The sequence below is a fragment of the Melozone crissalis genome, unplaced genomic scaffold, assembly GCF_028551555.1.
Source record: "Melozone crissalis strain CALT ecotype California unplaced genomic scaffold, PUWL_Pcris_2 ptg000018l_1, whole genome shotgun sequence".
Taxonomy (NCBI): Eukaryota; Metazoa; Chordata; class Aves; order Passeriformes; family Passerellidae; genus Melozone; species Melozone crissalis.
Genome location: NW_026535796.1, coordinates 13,601,642 through 13,624,799, shown reverse-complemented (window position 1 = coordinate 13,624,799; position 23,158 = coordinate 13,601,642). Strand labels below are relative to the sequence as shown.

The 23,158-nt window shown below is 47.3% G+C and overlaps 1 protein-coding gene across 1 annotated transcript; it reads right to left on the bottom strand.

Moving 5' to 3' along the window:
- Positions 1–1,689: 1,689 nt before the first annotated feature.
- On the bottom strand, positions 1,690–3,048 carry FJX1 (four-jointed box kinase 1). The gene has a single exon (XM_054275938.1). The coding sequence runs from the start codon at positions 3,046–3,048 to the stop codon at positions 1,768–1,770; it is 1,281 nt and encodes a 426-aa protein (XP_054131913.1). The 3' UTR covers positions 1,690–1,767.
- Between the last annotated feature and the right edge of the window lie 20,110 nt (positions 3,049–23,158).

Sequence of the window (23,158 nt, the reverse complement as noted above, 5' to 3'; positions counted from 1 at the left end):
GCTGCCTGTCCAGATGCAGAAGAGATTATGCTGCTGTTTGTTTATACCAGGATATATACTGGCATTTGGGGTCTAAAAAGGATTAGTTTATCCTTTGTCCTTATTCTGGCATTATTTCAAGCCATACAATGACCTCTTCTATGAATACTGGTACATTTAAAAAAGCAAGAGATGCCAATATTTTATTTTGTACGTCCACTGCTACTACTTTGCCCTAGAACAGAAAAAAACCCCTCACCAACTACTTCAGCATGATTAAAAAGCTTGCCTGTTCTTCAGTTCTGCCTCCACCTCTTCATTGCAAAGATAACCAAAATGGGAAGACAGTATGAACACCACTGAAAGCAACTGCCATCCCAGGACAGGCCTCTGGAGCAGGAACAGGTGACATGACCTGTGCCAGGTTGGTATTCAGTCCCAGCACCCAAAAAGGCAGACAGCAGCTAGCCCTCACCTGCTCTGTCAGCTTGCTGAAGCTAACTGCTTCAATTATCTCGGGGTTAGCCCAGGCAGTCCATTTCAGGCTTTGAAAACCAGATAAATGTCTATTCAGCCGAAGCACTCACACTACTTTAGCCGCTCCAAGAGCTTTTCCCCTTTCAGGGACACCTAGGAATGAGAGTAGTGTTTGAAAGCTTAACTCTACCACTCCTTGCCTCAGAGGGAATGAGTAAAAGTTCATTCTGTTCAGTGGAGTGTCAAGCTGTGAAGTGGTGACCTCCATCACCCAGCAGGAAAGACCGAGGAGATGCATGCTTCCCTGTCAAAGCTCAGGCAAACATCCAGGCCACAGAAGGCAAAACATCAACACACTTTACTGAAATATCAGTTTCTTTAGTATGTTACAGAAAAGTTTATGAACATATACAATGTACATAAAAGGCAGACTTTGTAAAATAAAAAGGTCTTCTATAAAAAAAATATTAAAAAGTCAAAGTAAAGTGCATGAAACAGTTTTTCCTCCACTTTAACTATTGTGCCAAAGTCTTAGCACATAGCAATATTTTTTAAAAATGGGAGATCTTCTTGTGCCACCCATTAGTCAGTTACTTTACTGGTGAGATGAAATTATGAAGATTACAAGCAAACCTTTAAAAATCAGAGCAGTTTAACCCAATGACTCCACAAAAAACCTAAGAATATGGGCTTCCTATACACTTCTCATCAACAAGATTTAACAATCAGTGGAAAGGTTCACTCTCGTTAAAGAAAACTGGTAGGAAACAAGTTTCATAAATAGGGCAGTTTTGCTAGTTAGGGGCTCCCCTATTGTGCAATCAGTTCTTGGTCTATGAACATCAACATTCATACTTAAATATGCCGTTGCAAAAGGAATAATATATAAAAAAATTTTCTGCCTGCCTTCGTTGGAAGGAAACAAGTTACTCGACCCCAATCCAGACAAAAGACGACTGCTTTCCTATGGGGTCTCTTATGAGGGCGAGCGCACGAAGAGAGTTAAGGAACTGAAGATGCTGAACCCTCTCATCTTTCCAACTCTGGGGGCAGAGTCCTGGAGTGGAACTGGGCAGTAATTATAGCGATTATAGCGTTCTGCATCCTCAGAGTTCTTGCCAAAGCGAATCAATCGCTCCTGTCGGCAGCCGCGGCAGGCAGGTAGCCCATCACTTCCCACGTCCCCGGCAGCCATAACGACTGCGGGGCACCGAGGGGGCAGCCTGGGGCCCGCGGCCGCTGCCGGGCCAAGTCCGCCTCGCTGCCCGGGAGCGGAGGAAAGCACGCCGGAGCGCGGCGGCCCCGGGGCGCTCAGAGCACGGCGGCCTGGGCGCGGCAGTGGGCGATGTGCCGGTGCACGAAGTCGACGCGGGCCTGCAGGAGCTCGGCCTGGCGCTCGGAGAGGAAGCCGAGGCGCGCCCAGAGCGGCTCCCGCGCCCGGTAGCGGCGGCGCAGCTCGGCGGCGGCGCTGCGGCGGCGGTGCAGCTCGGCCACGCGGCGGGCCGTGGCCTCGCGGAACACGCACACGGAGCGCAGCAGCGGCTCGTTGTAGGGGTCCCACATGGAGAGGAGGCGGTAGCCGTGCACCAGCCCCGCCTCGTTGTCCATGAAGACGAGCCCGCCGTCGGGGGCGCGGAGCAGGTTGCTGGTGGCGCGGCGCATCACCCGCGGGTCCCACTGCAGGCTGAAGAGGTTGCTGACCAGGCGGTCGAAGTTGGCCGTCAGGTAGTCGAAGAGGATCAGATCGCTCCACTGCACCAGCTCCACCAGCTGCGACGGCGACAGCCCGACCAGCTCCCCCGCCGACAGCGGCTGCAGCCGCCGGCCGGCGCCCGCCTCGGCGCCCCAGGGCGCGGGGGCCACCACGGCGGTGAGATTGTCCACCCAGCGGGTCAGGCTGACCACGGCGCCCTCGGCCCAGTGCGAGCCGCGCAGCTCCTCGCGCACCGGCTCCCACTGCCGCCCGCGGGCTTCCACCAGGGCGAGGGCCATGGGCGGCAGCCGCTCCTGCATGCCCAGCACCCCGGCCAGGTGATACGAGAGCGCCTCGCCCTGGATCTGCTCCGGGTTGATGCCGTAGCGGACGCAGGCGCGGCTCCCGTCCGACAGCCGCGCCAGCCGGTTGGAGCTGCGCCCGCAGCCGCCCCGCTCCAGCGAGGCCACGCGGGCTGCGCGGGCGGCCGCCAGCCACGCCGTCGCCTCCTCCGCCGCGAAGCCCGGCGGCACCTGCTCCTCCAGCTCGCGGCTCCAGAAGATGCCTCGCTCCACCGGAGAGGCGGCGTCGGCCGGCGGCTGCGAGTCGGTCACAGCGAGCCGCTCCTCACCGTCCCGCTCCTCCCGGTCCGTCGCCGCCGCCGGCACCGCCAGCAGCGTCCGAAAAGTTTTCTGCCCGCCGCCGCCGGACTCGCCCCGCACCGGCGGGGAGCGCCCCCAGCCCCATCGCCCCGGGGACTGCCCGGCGGGCGGGCGCGGCTCCGGCAGCGCCGCCGCCTCCCGCCGCAGTAGCACCGTCCAGAGCCCCGGCAGGGCGCCCAGCAGCAGCAGCCCCAGCACGGGCAGGGGGCCCGGCGCGGCCCGCCTCGCCCGCTTCATCCTCACGGCGCTTCACGCCGCTACCGCGGGACGCGGCGGCGGTGCAGCCCCGCCGCTCGGCCGCTCAGCGCAGCTCTGGCGCATGGCCGCGGGCCGGATCTGCCGCCTGGGCAGCGGCGACGGGAGCAGGCGAGCCCCGGCGGCTGCCCCACGCCGTGTGCGCCCGGCTCCGCCGGCGGCCGGGAGACACGGGCACCGCACCACGTGGGGGAGCCGGGGGGGCGCGCCCGGCCCGCCCCGTCTCCCGGCGTGGCCCTCCGCTTAAAACGGCGATGGCCCGCGCGGCGGGGGTGGCGGTCCCACACGCGGCGGAGAGCCCCGTCGAGGAGGCGGGAGGGTCGCGGATGGCGTGGGAGCCGAGCCGGGCGCCCGCCCACGGAAAGGGAGAGCGCTGCGGCGCGGGCGCTTGGCCCGCCGGTTCCTCCCCGCCGCTGCAGGCAGCACAAAGGAGCCTGCACACCGAGGGAGGAAAGCGGGGAGGGGGAAGGGGAAGGCGGTACGCACGCCAGCGGGGCCGCCCCCCGCGCCGGTGCTCGGGCGGCCGCGGAGCCCCGGGCGCGACCGCGCCGCCTCTCGCCCACGGCCGCTCGGCAGGGTCGCGCCGCGGTCAGCGGCAGAGCGGCGCCCCCTCCGCTCCATCGCCCCTCAGCCCCGGCCCCATCCTCGGCGCCGCGCGGGGGCCGGGAGCCGGCAGGTGGTTGCACAAAGGGATCGCTGCAAACACGAGCACCGCTGCACACCCGGACAGACACCTGTCCCCCGCCGTGGAACCGGACCCACCCGCACAGCGCTGCGTGATGCCGCCGGTGACCACGGGCGAGGCGCGGTGGTGAGACCCCACGGAGCATCACCTGTTCTTCCCGCTTCGGTGGGGGCCCGCCTGCACGGAGGGCAGCGCCCTTCGCGTCCTTTGACACCGGGATGTGCGCGGTGCTCGTGCACCAGGTGTGTCACGGACCAGCTTTTCCTGGCATTTTAACCCTCTCGAGAGGGGTTAACCCCCCTCGCGGGAAATCCTGCCCGAGGGAACGACAGCCAGCCTTTCTTTTCAAGTTGTGTCTCTGTGAGGTGTTTAGAAGAGTAGCTATTTCTCTGTTTCCCATTTCAATTTTTCTGCCTTCTCAAGCCAAAGATGCTTAGCTCTGCTCTTTCAGTATTTTACCGGGCACTTCTCTTGCAAAGAACACGTTTGTGAGCCGAATGAGATTAAACACCTCTCCCTTCTGCTATCATTGCCGTGGCTATCCTCCAAAGTAGTTATTGAAGTTGGATCAGTGCAGCAAAACCACCGCACGCAGAATCTTAACTACTGCAAAAGAAAAAAATTCCCTTTCTCATCTCTTGAACTCTTTTTGCTCTCCTGAGATATCACAACAACTCCGTTTTCCAGCCACACTCCAGTGTTTCAGGTTGGATGGAATACAGTTTATTTTCTTTTAATATAAGTATTAGGGAACTCTTTATTTTTCACAATTTTGTTAAAAACATTCAAACTCGCCTAACACACCTTAACAACCCACAGATACACGCACAGCTATACACAAGAAACCCGAAAACAAAATAATATTTTAAAATACCTTAAAAAAAAAAAACCAAAACAAAACCACCACAAACAACGCAAAGAAAGGGGGGGGGGGGGGATCAGAAGTCGAATTCGCTGTCTTTTTGTCTTTTTTCCCTGTGTTCTGTCTCAAACTCGCGGGCGGAGCGCAGCGGGCGCTCCCCGGCGCTCGGTGCGGCCGCGGCCGTGTCGCACCAGCACCTCCTGCCGCCCCCGGCTCCGCGCTGCAGCCGCCGGCCGCACCGCCGGCACGGGCACGGCGATAGCGAGAGATGGATACTCACCAGCCTGGCGCCCCTCAAAGGCTGTACAAGCTGTCTAACATTCCTCTTTCTACCCGAGAATTCAGGTCCCGAGCTGTTCCCACCATGAAGCCTTATTGCCAGATGACGCTTTACATTTTCGCCCCCTGAAGCCACAGGAGCTGCGCGGTGAGCGCCAGGTATGCGATTTGGAGCTGGTGATTGCTACACTTCACAGTGGTCGATGAGAACAGTGCCGGCACTCTGAGCAGGAGGATTTTATCCTACAGTATTTTTACCCAAGAAATGACACAGAATTGCCTCTGTTCTCTGCCACTTTCTGGCTCGAAATAGGTTTAAGAAAACTCCTAGCTTGCTGGAAAATTATTGAAAGCAAAAAACTAATTTTATACCATACGTAGGTTGGACATGTATTTTGCTTTATATGAATTTGTGTTTCTTTCAGGTGAATTATGCTTCTAGTGAGCATCCAGCTGCCAGTGTCTGCACTGGGATTTCTCCCCAGAGAAGAACCATTGCCATGGATAAGGACGCTAGATTTCCTGTTATTAAGGTGGACATAACCTCCAAGTTATGCATGACATTAATTTCAATTACAGCTTGCCTCTTGTAAGTTAGGCAGTTAATCAACAGGCTATACTGTGACTACACCCTTAAATCAATAGCTGGGAAAACATCACTTCCCCCAAAAACTCTTCCTCCTCACTGCACTCTTTGAAAGGAGTACAGCCAGAGTTTAGCTGAGCCAGCCCTCTGGCTAATAATCCTGCCTACAAGCTGCAACATTTTTAAAACCAGACAATTGGTAGAGGGTTAAACATCAGCCAAACTGTTCAATTTACAGCATGTTAAGCATTCCTGAAACTGTGATCACTGATATATTTGGGTCAATCAGATGTCTTGTTAGTGCTTTGCAGACATTGCAATGAGCAGCTCAGAGATAAAGAAGAAAGCCCTATGCTGGGGAAGGGAGTGCTGGCTACTGTCCAGGCTCAGAATCCTAGCAAGAGAAAAGATAACAAAATAATTTCTGGCTTTCCCATGTTGTTTCTTATATTAACTTGATTTTAGCTGTCTAGCAAAGCTAGGCTTACAGAATATCTGACTGCTGGTGTTTCACACTGTTTTTAGTCTAGTGAAGGTTTTATTCTGCTCATTGTCTTCCTGGCACCCCAGTATCCACCTTCTCAGTAATGTGGAGTGTCTGTCATTGTAGACAGCAATTCCTCCCAATAAAGGCAGAAGAAACAGGAACTGAACAGAGACTTGAGGATTTCTCCCCTACAGTGAAAATTATTTTGCATTCAAGACAAATGCCAAACTCTAATGGGCTTTGATAGGATTAGGATCATGGGAAAGCAGATGGAGACTTTATTTTTCTGGACACTGTATCTGTGCTGGAGCTGAGCGGCCCTGCTTCTGCTAACAGTCTCTGCTTGGCAAGGAAGGCTGGCAAACCAGGCACAGAGCGAGATCCTGAAAGTATTAGCACCTCCAAAGCACCCAGAGGTGTACCAGTGCTCTCCAGGGCAGGAGGAGCCTCCTCCGTGGCTGGAGCTGCAGCTGACAGAGGGGATGCATCTGTAGCCTGCTGCAGGGAGGACTGTTCGCCATGAGCAGGCACCCTCTGGCTCAGGCGAGTTCTGGCCTGTGCTAACATTGCATATCTTTGAGTGATACTCTCCCACAGCTCAAGGCTTCAGTACAACGCCTCCGCCCCCACATTGCAGAGGCACTGCATGGAAATTATTTCCCAGCACAGACCTTTTTGGACTACCAAAATTAGTCAGTCCCCTCCAGTAATTCCCAGGCTCATGAAATTCTTTCTTCCTTCACTGAGTACTGACAGACACTTTCTATTCAACATTGGTTTTACTGCATACCCAAAGCCACACCTAACACATCTCAATGCCAAGTTATCAAGTCTGGTGACTGCCACATCAACCACAGCAGGGCTGTGAGCTCCTTTCCTGGAGACTGCAGGGGCTGAGCCTGAGCTGTTGCTTCATGGGGATCTCCCTCACCAGCACAACACATGAAGCCCTTCCTTTACTCTACACTGGGGTTCAGGATCCCAGGGTGGCATAGGAATAGAGTCCTTTTATTCTGCTCCAGCACATTTTTTCTACATTTCATTTTTATACAGCTTGCTCCCACCTTGAGTACTTCTCCAGCTCTATCTGCACTCTTTCTTCTTTATCAGTCAGGTTACCAAACACCTCTATTTCTATCCAGCATTTCCTCAGCTGTCCATGGATAGCTTGTTCCTACCCTGTCTAGCACCTTTGGCTCCCGGCACTGAGTTGGTGCCAGTGAACTCCCAAACCAGTGAGAGCCATTTCTAAGGGGACCTCTTGAGGTTGTTGTTGGGAGAGGGGCACTGAGTACATGGTACAGTGTGCCTCCACCTGTGGGGCTTGGGTCTGCTGCAGACAGGCTGGAGCAAAACCATGCCCCTGCTTCCTCAGTGCTGCACTTTCCTGTCTCTTGACATTTCCTCTCTTTGCATTTTGACTCTCTGGGTTTGGGTGAATGTGGGTATCAGGAGCTTCCATCAGGGCAGTATCTATTCTCCCCACCCCAGTTACCTACACTGGTTGATTTGCAGGGCTCTTTTTTTCCTGCAGGCTCAGATCCTCTTGCCAGAGTAACCTGTGTGTTTCAGTTCTTCCTGTTGCAAGGAAGTTACTTAGACTAGCTGGCTAGGGGTGAAGAGTTGTGCCTGCAAAGCTACAATAGGTACATGTTGGGGTTACCTTCAAACATTTCTGGTGCCAAAACAGCTTGTTTCTCCTGAGGAAAGATGGGGAGTTTGGGATAAACCATACAGGCAACAAGTTAGTGTGCAAAAAGCTGCTTAGTGTCGCTGTAGGTTATTCTCACACTGGGAGTGCTTGGTACAAACCTATCAGCAGCACAGCCCATGTGTATGCCTGACCGGCTCTGTCAAGGTGGATTTGTATTTCTCAGCCTAAAAAATGCATCCCTCATGATGAGATATTCCAGCAACTGAAGGGCAGGATTTGCAGCTGGCTGTGACTGAGGGAGGGCTGAAGAAGTTAAGGTGCTCTGCATTTCATATCAGGGAGGTGTACTTTAGAGATGTTACCCTGCAGGCGTGTTGGCAATTTCTGGAAATATTTACAAACTTGTCTCAGCCTGCAATGGAGAAATCTGGAAGCTTTACTGTTGCTTTGACTCTGTTGTTGATTTCACAGAAAAGCTCTCAGATATATGGGACTATATAAAGATTTTTTTTGTTTTGTTTTTCTTTGTTTTATTTTGTTTTGGTTTTTTGTGGACTTTTTTTCAATCTGATGTACCATGCAGAATATGAAGCTAGGCAATTTCTGTACATTGAATGGAACCTATCTCCCCTGTGCTCTGGGACTCTCTGTTTTTTAATATCAAAGCAATAAATGAGTAAGTGCTTGAGCTCTTGTGCCTGGCTCTTGGAAGCGTTCATAAGATATGTCAGGTGCCTGATGATGCAAAGTCTTTTAGGGGATATTTTCTCATCCTCATTAAAAGTGAGCAGAAAAGATGGAGACATTTGTGTTATGCTCAGATTGACATTCTCAGGGTCTCCAACAAGCAGACTCTGCAAAGCTGTCATGAAAGAAATAAATTGAATTGATAGGTCAGCAGCACCCATTGTACAAATACAACCCAGCCTCTCCAGACAGCTGATGATTAAGCTGGGAGCATTTTTCATGTGAGCAACATCAGGCATGATGGCCTTGCTTTTCATGGCTTGGGGGAAAATCCTTGGCTGATCTGAACTGGCAAAACTGCACAGTGGTGAGCTGCTCACTGAAACTCTCAGCATGCACATTAGAACAGTTCTGGGAGATCACTACTCACCCTCAAATACAGTCCATTCCAGAGGGAAACATTAGCCATTTGTGTCTGTTAAAAAATATACCTTTTTTTGAGATCAGGAGGTAAAGAGGTTCAAGACCTCTTTAAGTGAAACTGCTGAGGTGATTTAGGGAGAGAAAAGGTAATTACCCCATGAGAGGATAAATAACACATTAGGTAACAGCCTCTGCTTTCAAGCAGGGCTGAGACACCATGGCCTACAATATTCATGTCAGTTATATCAATAAGTTTTCTTCTCTCCTCCTTCAGGCTGCCAAAATATGTGAGTGAAGAATATTGTTCAATACAGGTCTATTATTCAATACAGTAATTCTAGGAACCTGCCCTGTTGTAGCAGAACAGAACAGAGAGGAGAACTCCAAATTTAGTGTCTTTCCAGAAGAGAGAAGGTCAAACCACCTTGATAATAGCCCATGGTCCTTCTTTCCTCCTGAGCCCTCCTGCAAAGCCATGAGATTTTATGATTTTATGTGGAGAAGTATGTATGGTTTGGAAAGGTACTGTTTTTAGATAGAGAGCCTCCATCACCTTCTGTGCCAGGGGTTAAATACCATCACTATTAAAAATATCATCATTTTAATGTGTTCTCCAGGCACTTAGCTCTGTGATGGGCCCAGTTAAAAACTGAAGTGGACCAGACTTGACTAGAAAAATAAGGTCTAAAGGCAGAGTTACTGTTATCACAGAAAGGAAAAAAAAAGGTCATAACATTCAGCTTCTACTGCAAAAATACACCCAGGACACTTCTTAAAATTTTCAGCAAGTCCTAAAAAACTGCAGCTTTTCCACTGCCAGTTCAACTGTTCTAATAAGTCTTAAGGTAAAACCCCCAGCTGTGCCAGTGGAAATCCAGATGTTCAGTTGTCTCTAAGGGAGGCAGAGAAAAGGACCAGCTTAAACAGCAAACTGAGTTTCCAGCCCCCTAATACCTTCTCTCTCATGTGTTGCCTGGAGAGGCAGCTGGGTTCTTTCCAAGGCCAGAGGACCCTCTTTGGCTGCCGAGAGCACTGAAGGGGGAAGACACAGACAAAAGAAATGTATGAATTCCCTGGACATTTGCTTTTCTTCCCCCAGCCTCTCCCCTCCTTGAAGGTATCCTCTGCCCCTACACGCAGCTGCCAGGTGAGGCAGTAAGGAACTTGGAGCAGTGTCCCAGTCCCTCTCCTTTGGCCCACAGGTCCTGCCAGAGGAAGTCTCACACTGTGCCTGCACGGTGCAGGGTTTGTCTGCTCTCTCTGCCTCTTACCCACACAGGCATTGGAGGGAACCCAGAGCTTGTCCTTAGGGGCATCCCTGGCCTGACAGGCAGTGAGGGCTGTGCAGCAGGCAGGGTACACATCAACATGTGCAGCATCCTGAAGGATACAGGATACAACCTCCAGACACATGTGGGGAGCAACCCTCCCTCTGGGACAGGCACAATTCCATCTCACGTGACAGTATAGTCTTTTGGATCAGGCCACACAGAGGCTCACTCCTCTCTCATGAGGGCTCTTCCTTTTCCACATTCTCTAGGGTTTCATTTTATTCAATTTTAAGTGACTCAGACGATGAGATTTCCACTCCTCCTCGCTTTTATTTTATTCAATTTTAAGTGACTCAGACGATGAGATTTCCACTCCTCCTCGCTCTATCCAGCAGATGTCTCTGCTGGAAGCCCTGACTGGCTGCAATACCTATTGTAATAGCTGTTCTACACATTCCTGCTGTTGGGAACAAGTCATTGACTGACACTTTCAGACTTCAAACAACAGAAAGGTCTATCTCTTACTGCTCTTCCATGTGGCAGGTTGATGAAGTCACAGCACAGTTCAGGAGAGATCTAAGGAGACTTCAGAGCCTTGGGACAGATAAAGGAATATGGAGCAGAGGTTATCTTCTCACCTATCTTTCCACTTGCAAGCAGTGACTTTGGATGAAACAGATGGGCCCCGTTTATGACATACATGGCTCTGGGGTTGGTGTCACCACCAAAACATTGGAGATCTTGACAGGGGAATAGCCTACATAGCACCTGGCATCAGGTGGGATTCATTGTTCTCAAAGCAGGAGGAGTGGCTTCACTCAGGAGCTAGTGGGGCTCAGTGGCAGAGCTTTAAACTAGACTTGAAGAGGGAGAGGAATAATGCCAGGTTTGCCTGTGACAAGCTGTGGGATGAAACACCAAAGTTAGAGAGACGGGGACCTAGTGAGGGCCCTCAGCTGGTCACTTTGAGACATCCTGGCTACACGTCAAACCTGAGCAATGCAGCTGGCATGCCTGAGGGATGGGATGTATCCAGAGGGACCTGGACAAGAACTGGGCCAATGGGAAACTCATGAAGCTCAACAAAGTCAAGTACAAACTGCTACACCTGGATCAGGGCAACCCCCAACATCAACACAGGCTGGGGGATGAACAGATTGAGAATAGCCCTGCCAGGAAGGACGTGGGCATGCTGGTGGATGAGACCCTGGATATAAGAAGATATTTTCAGCTCAGAAAGCAAATCATGTCCTGGGCTGCATCAAAAGAAGCATGGCCATCAGGTCAAGAGAGGTGATGCTGCCTCTCTACTCTTATGAGACCCCCCCATCGAATGCTGTGTCCAGCTCTGGGGTCTTTGTCACAGTAAAGACATGGACCTGTTGGAGAGTCCTGAGGAGAGACATGATCATTGGATTTCCCATTGTGAAGATGGGCCGAGACAGAAATTGGGATCGTTCAGTCTGGAGAAGAGAAGGTGCTGGAGTGACCTTGTTGTGGGCCTTCAGTAGCTGAAGGGGGCCTATGAGGAAGCTGGAGAGGGACTTTTTGCAAGGGTGTGTACTGATAGGACAGGGGGAAATGGCTTTAAACTGAAAGTGGGTAGATTTAGATTGGAACAAAGAAAGAAATACTTTACTGTGAGGATGGAAGGGATCACCCAAAGGCACAGGAAGGGGTCACCCAAAGAAACTGTGGCTGGCCCATTCCCGGAATTGTTCAAGGCTAGGTTGGATGTGGTCTAGCTGCATTAATGATGCTCCAATCAGGAGCCCAGGTTCAGTTCTTAGCACACTTTCATGATTAGCCTAAATTAGGGCTCAAGTGGGCTAATGGGTTTGTGTGTCTGCAGCTTCAGTGATGCATATACCACTGCTCATTGGACAGTGGAGGCGCTCCTTGTCAGGACTCTTATATCTGACAGGGTGTGAAGCAGAAATCAAAACAAACACACATGCACACATCTGAGTCATGAATGTGACCCAGTTTTGAAGGTCCAAGCTCATGATTTTTCTGTGATTAGGGTTGGTGACATTGAGAATTTTCCCCATTGCACCCTCTGCATCTGAGTGTGACCATTCAAAATTCTAAGCCTGATTAACATTCAATAAATGTCTTATAGGTTACATATTTACTTATCTGGTATTTATGTGGCATTCTCTCAGGGAATAAATAAAAGGTCAGAAGCAAGCAAAAGTTATTGCATGCAATTTAAAAGGAACTCTGAAAGGACCCTTCTAATTTTAAGGACTACACTCAGGAACTAGATCTGCCCTATATCTAAGTGTCAAGAACATTTTTATATTCAATGAACTTTATTAAAAATACCATGATGCTTTTTTTTGAATCAAAATGTATTTTAACTGAATTAAATCCAGTTTACCTACAAACAAGAAAGCCTCTCAGTTACTGCACAACTTAAGTGGCCCAAAGCAATACTTGAGGTTCTTGAAGCTGTAAAATCTGTGGCTGCTGCTAAACAGCACAGCAGGAAGAGTAACACTGCTGAGTGGCTGGAGCTCTGGGCTGTAAAACTGCAAGATAAGGACAATTTATAGTTCTGCTGTAGCTAGGCTGTATGCCTTCCATGTGCTCTGTAGGATAAGCCTCCTCCACCTCGCTGGGCAAAGAGGGGCTGCTTGTCCTGCTCCAGATCCCTGAGGCAGGTTCAGGAATCCTGGCAGCCAATTTATGGGCAGTGTAAGAAGCTCCATGTAGTGCATACCACATGCTGCACAAAGTGTGTCTTACGCCAGGAACAATGAAATGCAAAAGCAGGAGTCTCTCCCTTAACCTTTCTTCCATCCAAGAGCTTGGCAAGACAGTGAATGTAGGTGTTTGTTTCTACAGCTGGCCCTGTGCATTGCCCCTCTGCAACAGTGGGTGAGACATTTAGTTAGCCAGTGCCTTGGTTTCTCCACTTTCAGAATGGGATGCCGTGGAGATCAGTTACTTGATAATATCTAATGAGGTCTTTGAGTTCTCCTTGAGAGCTAGAAATTGCTGGTGGACACTCAAGACAGTCAATGCAGTAGAATTTTGCTATACACTGTCATTTCACATAATTTCTGGTTTATGTAGGTCTGTGTCCTTCTCACTGATCTCAAACTAAAGACTGGAAAAAGCCAGAAATTTTGATGGATAAATGAATTTCACTATCTTCCAGACCAGCTACAGTTCTTTCAGTTTTCATCTGTACCCAGTCCCCCATTTCATCCCATTTGAACTTCTCCAGTATGTGGGTGGAGAGGAAGAGCAGAACAGACATAACAGAGAAAAACCTTCTTTCCTCTGGGAAGCTGACCAACATTTTTGTTTTAATTTAGCCTAGTTTCCTTGTGAGTGACTTTCTGCCTAGCTGTTGAACTTTCTGTAAACAGTTTAGTGAGAGTCATAAAACAAATCCCTCAAAGAAAAGAAAAATAAACACAGTCATGAGTTACTGAAGTGAACTCTCTTCTCTTCCTCCTGCTCTTTGTTAGGCATCACAGAGCTGTTTTTCAACTTAGTCACTAGAAAACAGACCAAGGAGATAAGAGAACACAGAAAAAGCAAACAAATGCATCATACAGAAAATGTGTGTATAAAAAATATACTGTTTTATATAGTATATATATAAAAATATAGATATATTACATTTTTTAAGCTTTCAGATAGATTTGAATAGACATCTGAACTTCCTCAGATATGGAGTGGCAGTAGAAATGGAGATTAAAGTAATCTGTCCCAGAAGTGGTAAGTTGGTGGTAGAGAGGAGCTGAGCTGGTTCTGGGCTGGACAAACAACTGCATGGCCCCATGTGCTGTGTCAGCTCCTCTGTTCAGATCACCAGGACACACCTGTATCCCACCCTGCCTTCCAGTCCTTACCTTAAAATTGCCTCTAAGTTCGGCTTTGGGATGTTGAAACCACTGAGGCAGACACAGGCATTGCAGGTCCCTTCACAAAGTCCACACCAGAGTCTATTATTCTGGAGCAGAACTAAGTGTAAGGAAATGCATTTCACTTCTCTAGTTGTCTAGTTGCCTTTTTACAGCTTTCTCAAATTAAGCACCAACAAGGGGCAGTGTGGCTTGGTAGGGGTCACATCACCATGAACCTGCTCCACACTCTGTGCTGCTGTGATATGCCACTGTATGGCCAGGCAACCTGAAGCAATTGTCTGAAATTACTTTTGGTGCTCTCTCTCTGCCTGCTAGAACAAAGGACAAGGACAAAGCCTGTATAAAGACCTTGGACCTTCCTTCTGTATATCCTCTCATCAGGAGCTGCAGCACTCAGGAGCCCACACAAGGACTTTGAGAACTTCCTGCCTCCTGCTGCCAAAACCAAAGAAAGCACAATATTTACTAAGTGAAATATGCAATGTGAGGATGATGCTCAGGCCCTGATTTAGACTACAGCTGTGACATGCTCAGATGAGCTCATGTTAAGAATTCTGCCTGGGAAACAAAATAATATTTAATGCGCAACACCCATATTATTTGCTTTATTATCTTCAAACATCAAGGTTGAGTCTGCTCATGGTCAAATGCTCTGAAATGTCAAAAACTGTTTAGATGCTGACAGTGGATCACTAAGAATCTCTACTTAAACACAAGTTCTTCCATGATTTGTTGTTTTTAGTAGAGCTTGATGGTCTGAGTACCAACATAGCAGTAAACAGCTCAACTCTCCCAAAACTTGTCTCTATGAGAACTTTTTCCCCACCTTGGATGAGGAAGTCCTGCATCCAAGTAATTCATGAAGATATTGAGGAGCACACAGGGCTGAGGATGGAGCCCTGTGGAACCCCACTGGTGACAGGTCACCATCTGATGTCCCCCCATTCACTGTAACCCTTTGTGCCCATCCTGTGAGCCAGCTGCTCACCCATCCCAGCACCTGATGTGTTTGTCCAGCTGTGGGCTGGACATCTGTGTTTGTGGCTGCCACAGTCAGTGGGGAAGTCAAAACCACACAACCAAAATCAGTCCTCATGATGAGAGCTCCACAAATTGTGATGTCAGATTGGAGATGAAATAGCAAAAGCCTTCTGTGCACATGTACTCAGTGTCCAGAAGCCAAGGGGAGTCAAGTGCCAGCTGAGATGTTTCTTGGAGCTCAGAGCCTTTGACATTCTGTATTCTTGGATGCAGCTGACTGGATGCAGCTGACACAGGAGTGCAATTGGCAAAAAGATGACATCATCTGGATCGGGACCTTTAAAATAAAACAGCAGAAGATGAAATCAACCTTTGCTCCAGTAAAGTTGGTAAGAGTTCCCTTCAGGCAGCCTTAGTAGAACAGCTGTGCTATTAAATTTCGAAAATATTTCTGTTGGTTGAAATTCAAACATTGAGTTTAGCTTGTGTATTAACTTGGCTGGTGAGGGGGCAATTTGCTGGGCAATTAGGCTGGCTGACAAGGAGGCAGGAACAAAAAATCATTTTTAGCTTGTCATGCACAGAAGGGAGCTCAGGGAAGGGAAGATGAATCCACTGCTGCCCCCTGCCCCTGCCAGGGGTAAGTCAGCAGCCCTGTGCTAATAAGAAGCTTGAGCTGGGGATTTCCAATGTGCAGTTTCCATAAATGGTTGTATGTCTCTAATCTTTGTGAGAATCTGCCTGAATGGGTCTTTATTTAGGATCCTTTTTAGGATCTTCATTTAGGATCCTCTTTAGGAGCTTTTCAAATCCTCATTAGGATTTTAGATGCAGCTTGAGCCTTCCCCCTCTCAAGCCATGATTTGATTTTCACAATTGCAGTTCTGCTGTGCAGCACCAGACAATACTGCTTGAATGTACATCTTGATTTTGCAAATGTTTTTACATCCCCCTTGGTTTTTACTGCAGGCTCTAATTTGACTTGCTTAGAAACGTGCACATTCTCTGATAGCCAGGGAACCTGGAAAAGCAGAAGATGCAGATCACCTTGCCTGTCAGTCCTTACTAGTTACTTGTGCATCTGGTTGATGGCTCAATAGCTTCACTGTGGATCCTGGCAAAGCTAGAGAGACACAGTGATAGGAAATGTTCAGGTAACAGAAATCCCAGCCAGAGACCCTTTGTAAAGGTCAGGTATTGTCCACCATTCATTTGCCTGGGCTGCCCAACAAATGGACCTGTAACTCCTGCTCTGCTGCAGGCCTGCTTTGTGCTGTGCCAGCCTTACAGGGAAGCCAGAACATTTGCCTGTGCTTTTCCAGAGCAGTGGCTCCTCACTGCTGCAGCAACACGTTCCTGCACTGTTGCACAGGGCTCTGGCAGTGAGGCCTGGGGATTCCCACAGCTGATCAACATTTTGTGCTTCCCTAACCACGACTTACCCAACTTCTCAGCCTTGCTTCTATTGTTAGCCCTCTTTTCTTTTGGACTCTCAAGACAGTTCAAATGAGACACTTTCACCCTGAGGATTTTACTAGTTTCTCCTTTGCCAGAAACATTCTTTCATGTGCAAAGTTAAAAAAAAAAAAAAAAAAAAAGGAAAAACACAAAAAGATACTGCTTCAAGAAGTGGTAGTAAAAAGAAATCACCATAGTATGGCCAACAAGCTCTTTATTGAAGTTTCCTTTCCCTGAGCAACATAACCCATGAGTATTCAGGAAATATTCATCTAAAACCACAAAAATCCACAAGTGGGTAGAAACCAGGAAAATTGTTTGCATTTGGCACCACACTTCTTATTTTAATCTCATGAAAAGTCCCAGGACTGAGATTAGATTTTCTTCTCCTTGAAATTCATGAGGGTCAAAAGTAGAATTTGAATGAAAAAGTGTTAAAATTAAAAAAGCACTGTATAAAATGTTCTGTTTGCAAAATAATTACTTCCAATTTAATTTAATTTTCCCCATTGCTAAAATTATCTGCATTTTTAATGTAATTTCTCAACACATGGCTAGCATGTACTGCTGCTTCTGATATATTACAATATGACATAATACAGTAGCTAATTAAGCTACCGAAGTAATAAGAATTTTTCTTATTTTAATGCAATTTAGTGAAATGTATAATGTTAATAATTAGCAGTAGCAGTTACTTAGAGCTAGTTAAAACTTAATGCTATATTCCCCAGAGTACTTTATCCTATTCTTTCAATCTGTAGTGCACTGTGACAGATTGACACATTGTACAGCCCAAATAATTTGAGTGCCAGGATGAGTCAACAGCAATGTTTTGCAGAAAGCAGTGCTAATAATGCTGTAAGAAATAGCTTAATATTGCTGGTGCTTTGTGCTTAGCTCATATCTTCCATCCCTGTACCAGCATACTAAGGCAATTAAATATCCATTCACTACTTCTGGTTTTCAGATACACAACCAGAGGCTCAGACCTGAGGTAAGCATATCCCACCCTAAAAATCACCCTGACAAAAGCATAGGGATTGCTGCTGTGCCAGAGGATGGCAAAGGTCCCTTCCTCTCCCTGTCCTTGAAAGGACAGGTAGACCTAGAGATGAGAAATGAGATGAGATGCACAGAGATGTTTGCTCCTTCCTCACCTCTCTTATTCACCCTCAGCTGTGCTGCTATTCCTAGACACAGGACCTAAATCTGAGCCACAGGCATTTACATGGCTTGATATTTTTATAGCAACAAAAATGAGTTTCCCTTTAGCCAAAAGTGGCTGGAATCCCAGGTCTGGAATTGTGTTGATGGAGTAATGTCTGGAAGGGAAAAAAAAGGAAATCTCAAACATGGAAACATTAAATGCTATGGCAACCAGAGAAGAAACAAACGGGGCTTAAAGACACAGGCTCAGCATTAATTCAAGCAGTGAGAACTAGAGAGGGGGAAATATCAGCATTTTATAATGCTGTGTTTTATCTTGAGTGCGAAGGTTGGATCCTACACCCAACAGAAGTGTATATCTGCTAGAGGGAGACAGGCAGCATCCTGCTGCAGGCTGCTGGCTTTGCTGAGAATCCCTTCTGGCCACTCAGCTGACATTACATGTGAGTTCTTCTCACATTATCCTTTTTTCCTGAGCCCTCTTTCCAGTCATGTGCTGTAAATACAAAGCATATCTCTGTAATTTGTTAATCCAGTGCTAGGAGTTGGCTGTGCTGCTGCTGCCAAACCATCTGCTCTTGAGTCACGGAGAGATTCCTCCCTTCCCTGAAGAGCAGAGATTTTTCTCCAGTGACATCTGACTTGCTCTGTGCTAATTGACAACTCTGTTGAAAATGATGTATCTGTTCAGGATGTGCTGGGGTTTGTTCCAGGCCCTAGTGACGACACTTCACAGGTCTCCCTTCAACCCCCAAATCCCTGGCAAACAGCTATTTTCCATACATAAACCTCCTGAGTTCTATCCAGAGTAGCCCAAAGGAGGTTTCTCTTGTTTCTTTTATTTCCTTTGTGGATCTGAATCTCTAACCACCATGCCACAGTAGTTTCCAGTAAACATCTGGAGAGGAGAGACAAGAAAAAAGTAGTCTGAAATTGCTCAGTGAAAGGCAGGGGCTTTTGAAGTCGGGACACAGGCTTTAGCTCAGCAGATCTGAATTTATTGTGTTTGCACTTCTGCCACAAAACTCCCTTGAGATCCTTGACAAGACATCCCCTTTCATTACGCCGTCAAGCTCTGAAGTGTCTACGTTAGAGAGACCATAACCCATCTGGGTAGGGATTCTCTCCCTGTGCATGCACAGCATCTGCCATAATGAGGCTTCATCTGGTGAAGCTACTTCCACATAATCACTGGGTGAACTTGTTGTGTAAAGGATTGCCAGGCTGTTCCCTTGCAGCACAAGGATTGCCCTGCAAAGCTCAGCACCTGGATTTCCAGGCTCTGGTAACTGCTATCCCCTAATGATGTATGTACAATAAGCTGGAAATGATCTTCGTGAAAAAGACATATTTCCTTATAAAAAATGGATCAGGTTTAACTGTTATTTAATTTTAAAAAATGACATCACAAGACTGCTTCTCAGCATTCAATGGCAATAACACCTGAATCTCAGGCAAGTGAATACATATCTGTTTCTTATTCAGCTGCTCTGAGCATCTCTTTCCCAGACTGGAATTTTCTCCTCCTGTAAGGCGATATTGCATTTCCTCACTGCCCTTGCCCTTACCTTGCTGTACGACTGTCCCAGGCTGGGAGGATTCTTAAGGAGGAGACATATGGCTTGGACATCTGCTGCTCTGAGGACAGGACAGGCTACTCCCACACAGCAAGGCTGCTGTGAGCTGCAGTGTGCGTGGTGTGAGCTGTGCCTGCATGTGTGTGTGCAGCTCCCTGCTCAGAGCACTGGCTGCCCTGCAGCACAGCAGTGACAGCCACAGCAATCCTGCCCTCCTCAGTGATGCTGCTTCTGTGTCCAGCCTGCTCAGGGGTTGGAGAAAACATGCCAGGCTGGCAAGAGGGGATGAAGAGTAGCAGCAGCAGTGGCGGCAGAGGGAGAAGATGAAATTTCATGAGTGTTAATTCCTCCCTCAGAAGATCAGACTGAGGAAGCAACTTTTACCTTCAGCATGTTTCCCAGGGCAGGCTAAACATGTGGGACAGGAACAGGACAGTGGTTATTGCTCACCCACCATCTACCATTAGATCTTAGACTGGTTCCTTCATTACTTGTAAAAGCTCCCTTTTCCTATAATGATAGGATAAGAATGCCCTTCTTTGTGAGGTCTTTTGGAGGAAAAACATCATATTGAAATCACAAATTATTGTTTTTATCAGCATCACAGCTATCTTCCTCTTGAAAAAAGCCTCTCACTTGTACAAAAGACATCATTGTTGAATATGTCTCCCTGGTGTCACCCTGAAATATACCTGATTTAATTGTACAGAAAGATAGTTGTGTTCCTTAATTCAAGGACCCAGTAAACTTTTCAATGTGTGTCCTGGCAAGGCATCATGAGGAGAGGGTAAAAGAGTAGATGAGAATAATGACAACCTTTTCCTTTTCTTTGGCTTCTGTCTCAGTGGATTTCTCTTCTCTCAGCTTCAGCAATTTCCAAGTAAAAGAAAAAAAAAAGAAGAAATAAAAAGCAGTTTATGTTTTTCATTATTGCATTCAAATTTCCTCAGAACTGGGGCCAGGTACCTTCCAGACAAAGGGATCCTTTTTTTTCACTACATCAGCTGTGGGCCTCTTGTGTAAGGAAAGCAGCCTACAGGAGCAGGAGGAATCAGAAAACTCTCAGAATTGTAGGATCATTTAGGTTATAAAAGATCAAGTCCAACATAAACCTACTACTAACAACTGCACCACTAAGCCATGTCCCAAAGCACCTTGTCTACACACCTTTTAAATACCTCCATGGTGACTTAACCACAGCTTTTACCAGCTTTTGGAGATTATACAAAGGGAGGAACCCATGTCTTTGCTTCGCATTCTTCTGTCTATAAAGAAAGCCTGAAAGTGTTTGCATTTTACGGATATTCTCAGAGAACTTTTAATCAGATACCTTGCACATTAAAAATTCAGATTTTGTCTCTACTCTTTTTCCTGATAAACCCTCTGGACAGCTTAAGAACTAATAGGATTATGACATCTATGATAAAGGTATGGCACAAATAACTTAAAGAAAAAGGAAATTATACCTTGACTGTTTAAAACTCTGGCTTTTGTTAGTACATGTTTAATGCAACACTACTAAAGACAGCTGGAGGAAAAAAAAATCAGTTTGCTGCAGATTCATCTCAGTCTGCTCTATACAGCCAGCAACACAGATATCCTTGCATTTCCACAAGAAAAAGCAGTTCTGATAAGTCTTGACCTTTCTGATGCTTGAAAGGTTAAAAACAAGAAGAGCATGGAGGTTTTTCAGGAGGGAGAAAATGTCCCACTTTTCAAGCCTTTGCTTATTTGTCTCTGAAAGGAACAAGGACAGCAGAGACTCACCCTGCACTTCCTTTTGCCATTGTTCCTTTCTGCTTCTCCTCATATCCCAGCAAATGTCAGAAAGGTGCCCCAGTCAAGGCAGAAGTTTCTGGCTGGAGAGTCACCAAGTCACAGGCAGCCCAGCTGTGGGTCTCACCCTCAGCCTTGAGAAGCCGACCTTGCAGCTCATTCTGGGCTTGAAATGTCTCAGAATGTTTAAAATAATGGAACAAAAACAAAACAGCAATTGCTCAGACAGCAGGGTTTCCTGGGAGCACCAAAAGTCCCAAACAAAGGCACATCCTCCAAATAAGCATTTCTACCAATTGCTTTGCTTATCTTGTACAGAGTGACACAAAGGGAGAGAGCTTTGTAAAATGCTGCCTTTTGGTGTTTAAGCAAGGGTATGAGGTGGTCAGACATCTGCCTTACAGCCTGCAGAAATTGGCTATATTGTGGAGAATTGAATCAGGGAATACAAGAAAGAGAGGACGCCTTCTGCTCTAACAGGCAGAATCCAGCAGATTTTATCCACAGTTCTGTTAAAGAGTGGCACAGAAACCTCAAACACTTCATCTAGGTTTCTTAAGCCAAGATTTTCACCTGTTTGAATTTGGTTTTTCAGGATTCCTCACTTGGCATCCAAAGATTTGACCACCAGAAGGATGGTCACCAACAGCAGTAGTAGAAGCCAGCTGGAGTCTGCTCTGGTGCTCTTAGAAGAAACGATAGAATTTAAAAGCAAACAAAAAAGTTGTCTAAGCATCTAATTTTGGACCATGTTGACAAATACACTTGTGAACTTAATCTGTTGGCCCATCTGTCTCAGTCCCTCAAGTAAAAAATGAGCTATAGTCATCATCTCCTTGCTCAGAGCTGTGAGAAAGCATTCATTACTGCTATGAGGTGTGACAGCAGGATACTTACTTGAGTGTGTTAAGAAGAAAGATGTTCACAGTCATCAATGCCAAATCTTCAATTGCCATAAAGTGTTTAATTCCTTTTGTGTCTTCTTGCAGTCAAAATCCAGTCAGGAGATGTGTGGGGTTATCTCACAGAGATGCTTCCATCAAGCACAGTTGTTAATGTACAATTACTGTGATGTGTGAGGTCTAGTGCAGTGCAAAGTTATACACATTTATGGCTGTGAGAGGATGTGGAAGGAAGCACAATGCATGAGCAAGTGGTCAGAGAATGGAAAATAACACCTGGTGTCCTGCAGGGAAAGTCAAACAGCCCATATTTTAATGAAGAATAATCAGGATTTTGCCTGGATAGAAAAGAAATAAATGGATATCAGGGAGAGGGATCTGATCTGCCTGCATTCTCTGGAAGGCATCCAGGAGAAACCAGGCTTGAGGCCTGTGGTAATCTGCCCAGCTGAACCCTCCTGTGGATTAAATCTGAGGGGAAAGGCAAACAAACAGGATTACCCCTGCCAGGTGGGCATGGGGAAAGGCTAAAATGAACTGCTGGGAAAAGGCAGAGAGAAAGGCCTGTAGGAGGGAGTTCCCTCCCTAATGAGTCTCAAATTAGTTTTCCTTCCATAGCTTCAGCTTTGCCTTTCATAGATTCTGAGACAATATTATCTATTTTGGATGTCATGAAAAAATGCTTTTATTTGTAACTGATTTTATTGTGGATTGAATAAGAGTGATTTCAGGGCAGCAAAGGCACTTTTCAGCCAAGGCTGTGCCAGTTTGTAAAGTGGGATGCTAGGACACTTGATTGGGCTCCCTTGCACCCAGCAGGTTTTCCGTGTGCCCCGGAGGATCCATACAAACCAGGTCACAGAGAGAGGAAATAGCTCTTGTAATAAATACCAAGCTTCACAGCTGGGGCAAACTGACAAGCTTCTGGACTCATTTATGCTTCTGTGCTTGAAAGCTTGTCTGTTTTTTCCAGCTGTATCACTTGGCCTGATCAATAATTTTCCTCCACCTGTGAACTCTGCCATATCATTAGCCATGAAATTTTGATCTTGTCTTTTCCTTCCATTATGCAGGGATAAGAGGCTGAGCTGGAAAGAAATAGCAAAGGATAAGGAAAAAAACCCAACAGCTAAACCCTTACGCCAGAAATAACCACATTTCTGGAGACATCTGAAAACTTTTTAAACCTCACATTTGATAGGGCAGTTTAAACCAGATTACGATCTTGATAAGATATTCCATCCATCTCTATTGAAGAAAGCATTTCAGGAGCCATTCAATGGTGAACATTACCCTTATGAAGATAAGCATCTCTCAGAGAGGTTTCTTGACTGTGTATGATCCACCACAGGATGGGTTTGCCTGTTTTTGGTGCAGCTGCCCAAACCAGCCAGCCACAGGAGCAGGAGCCTC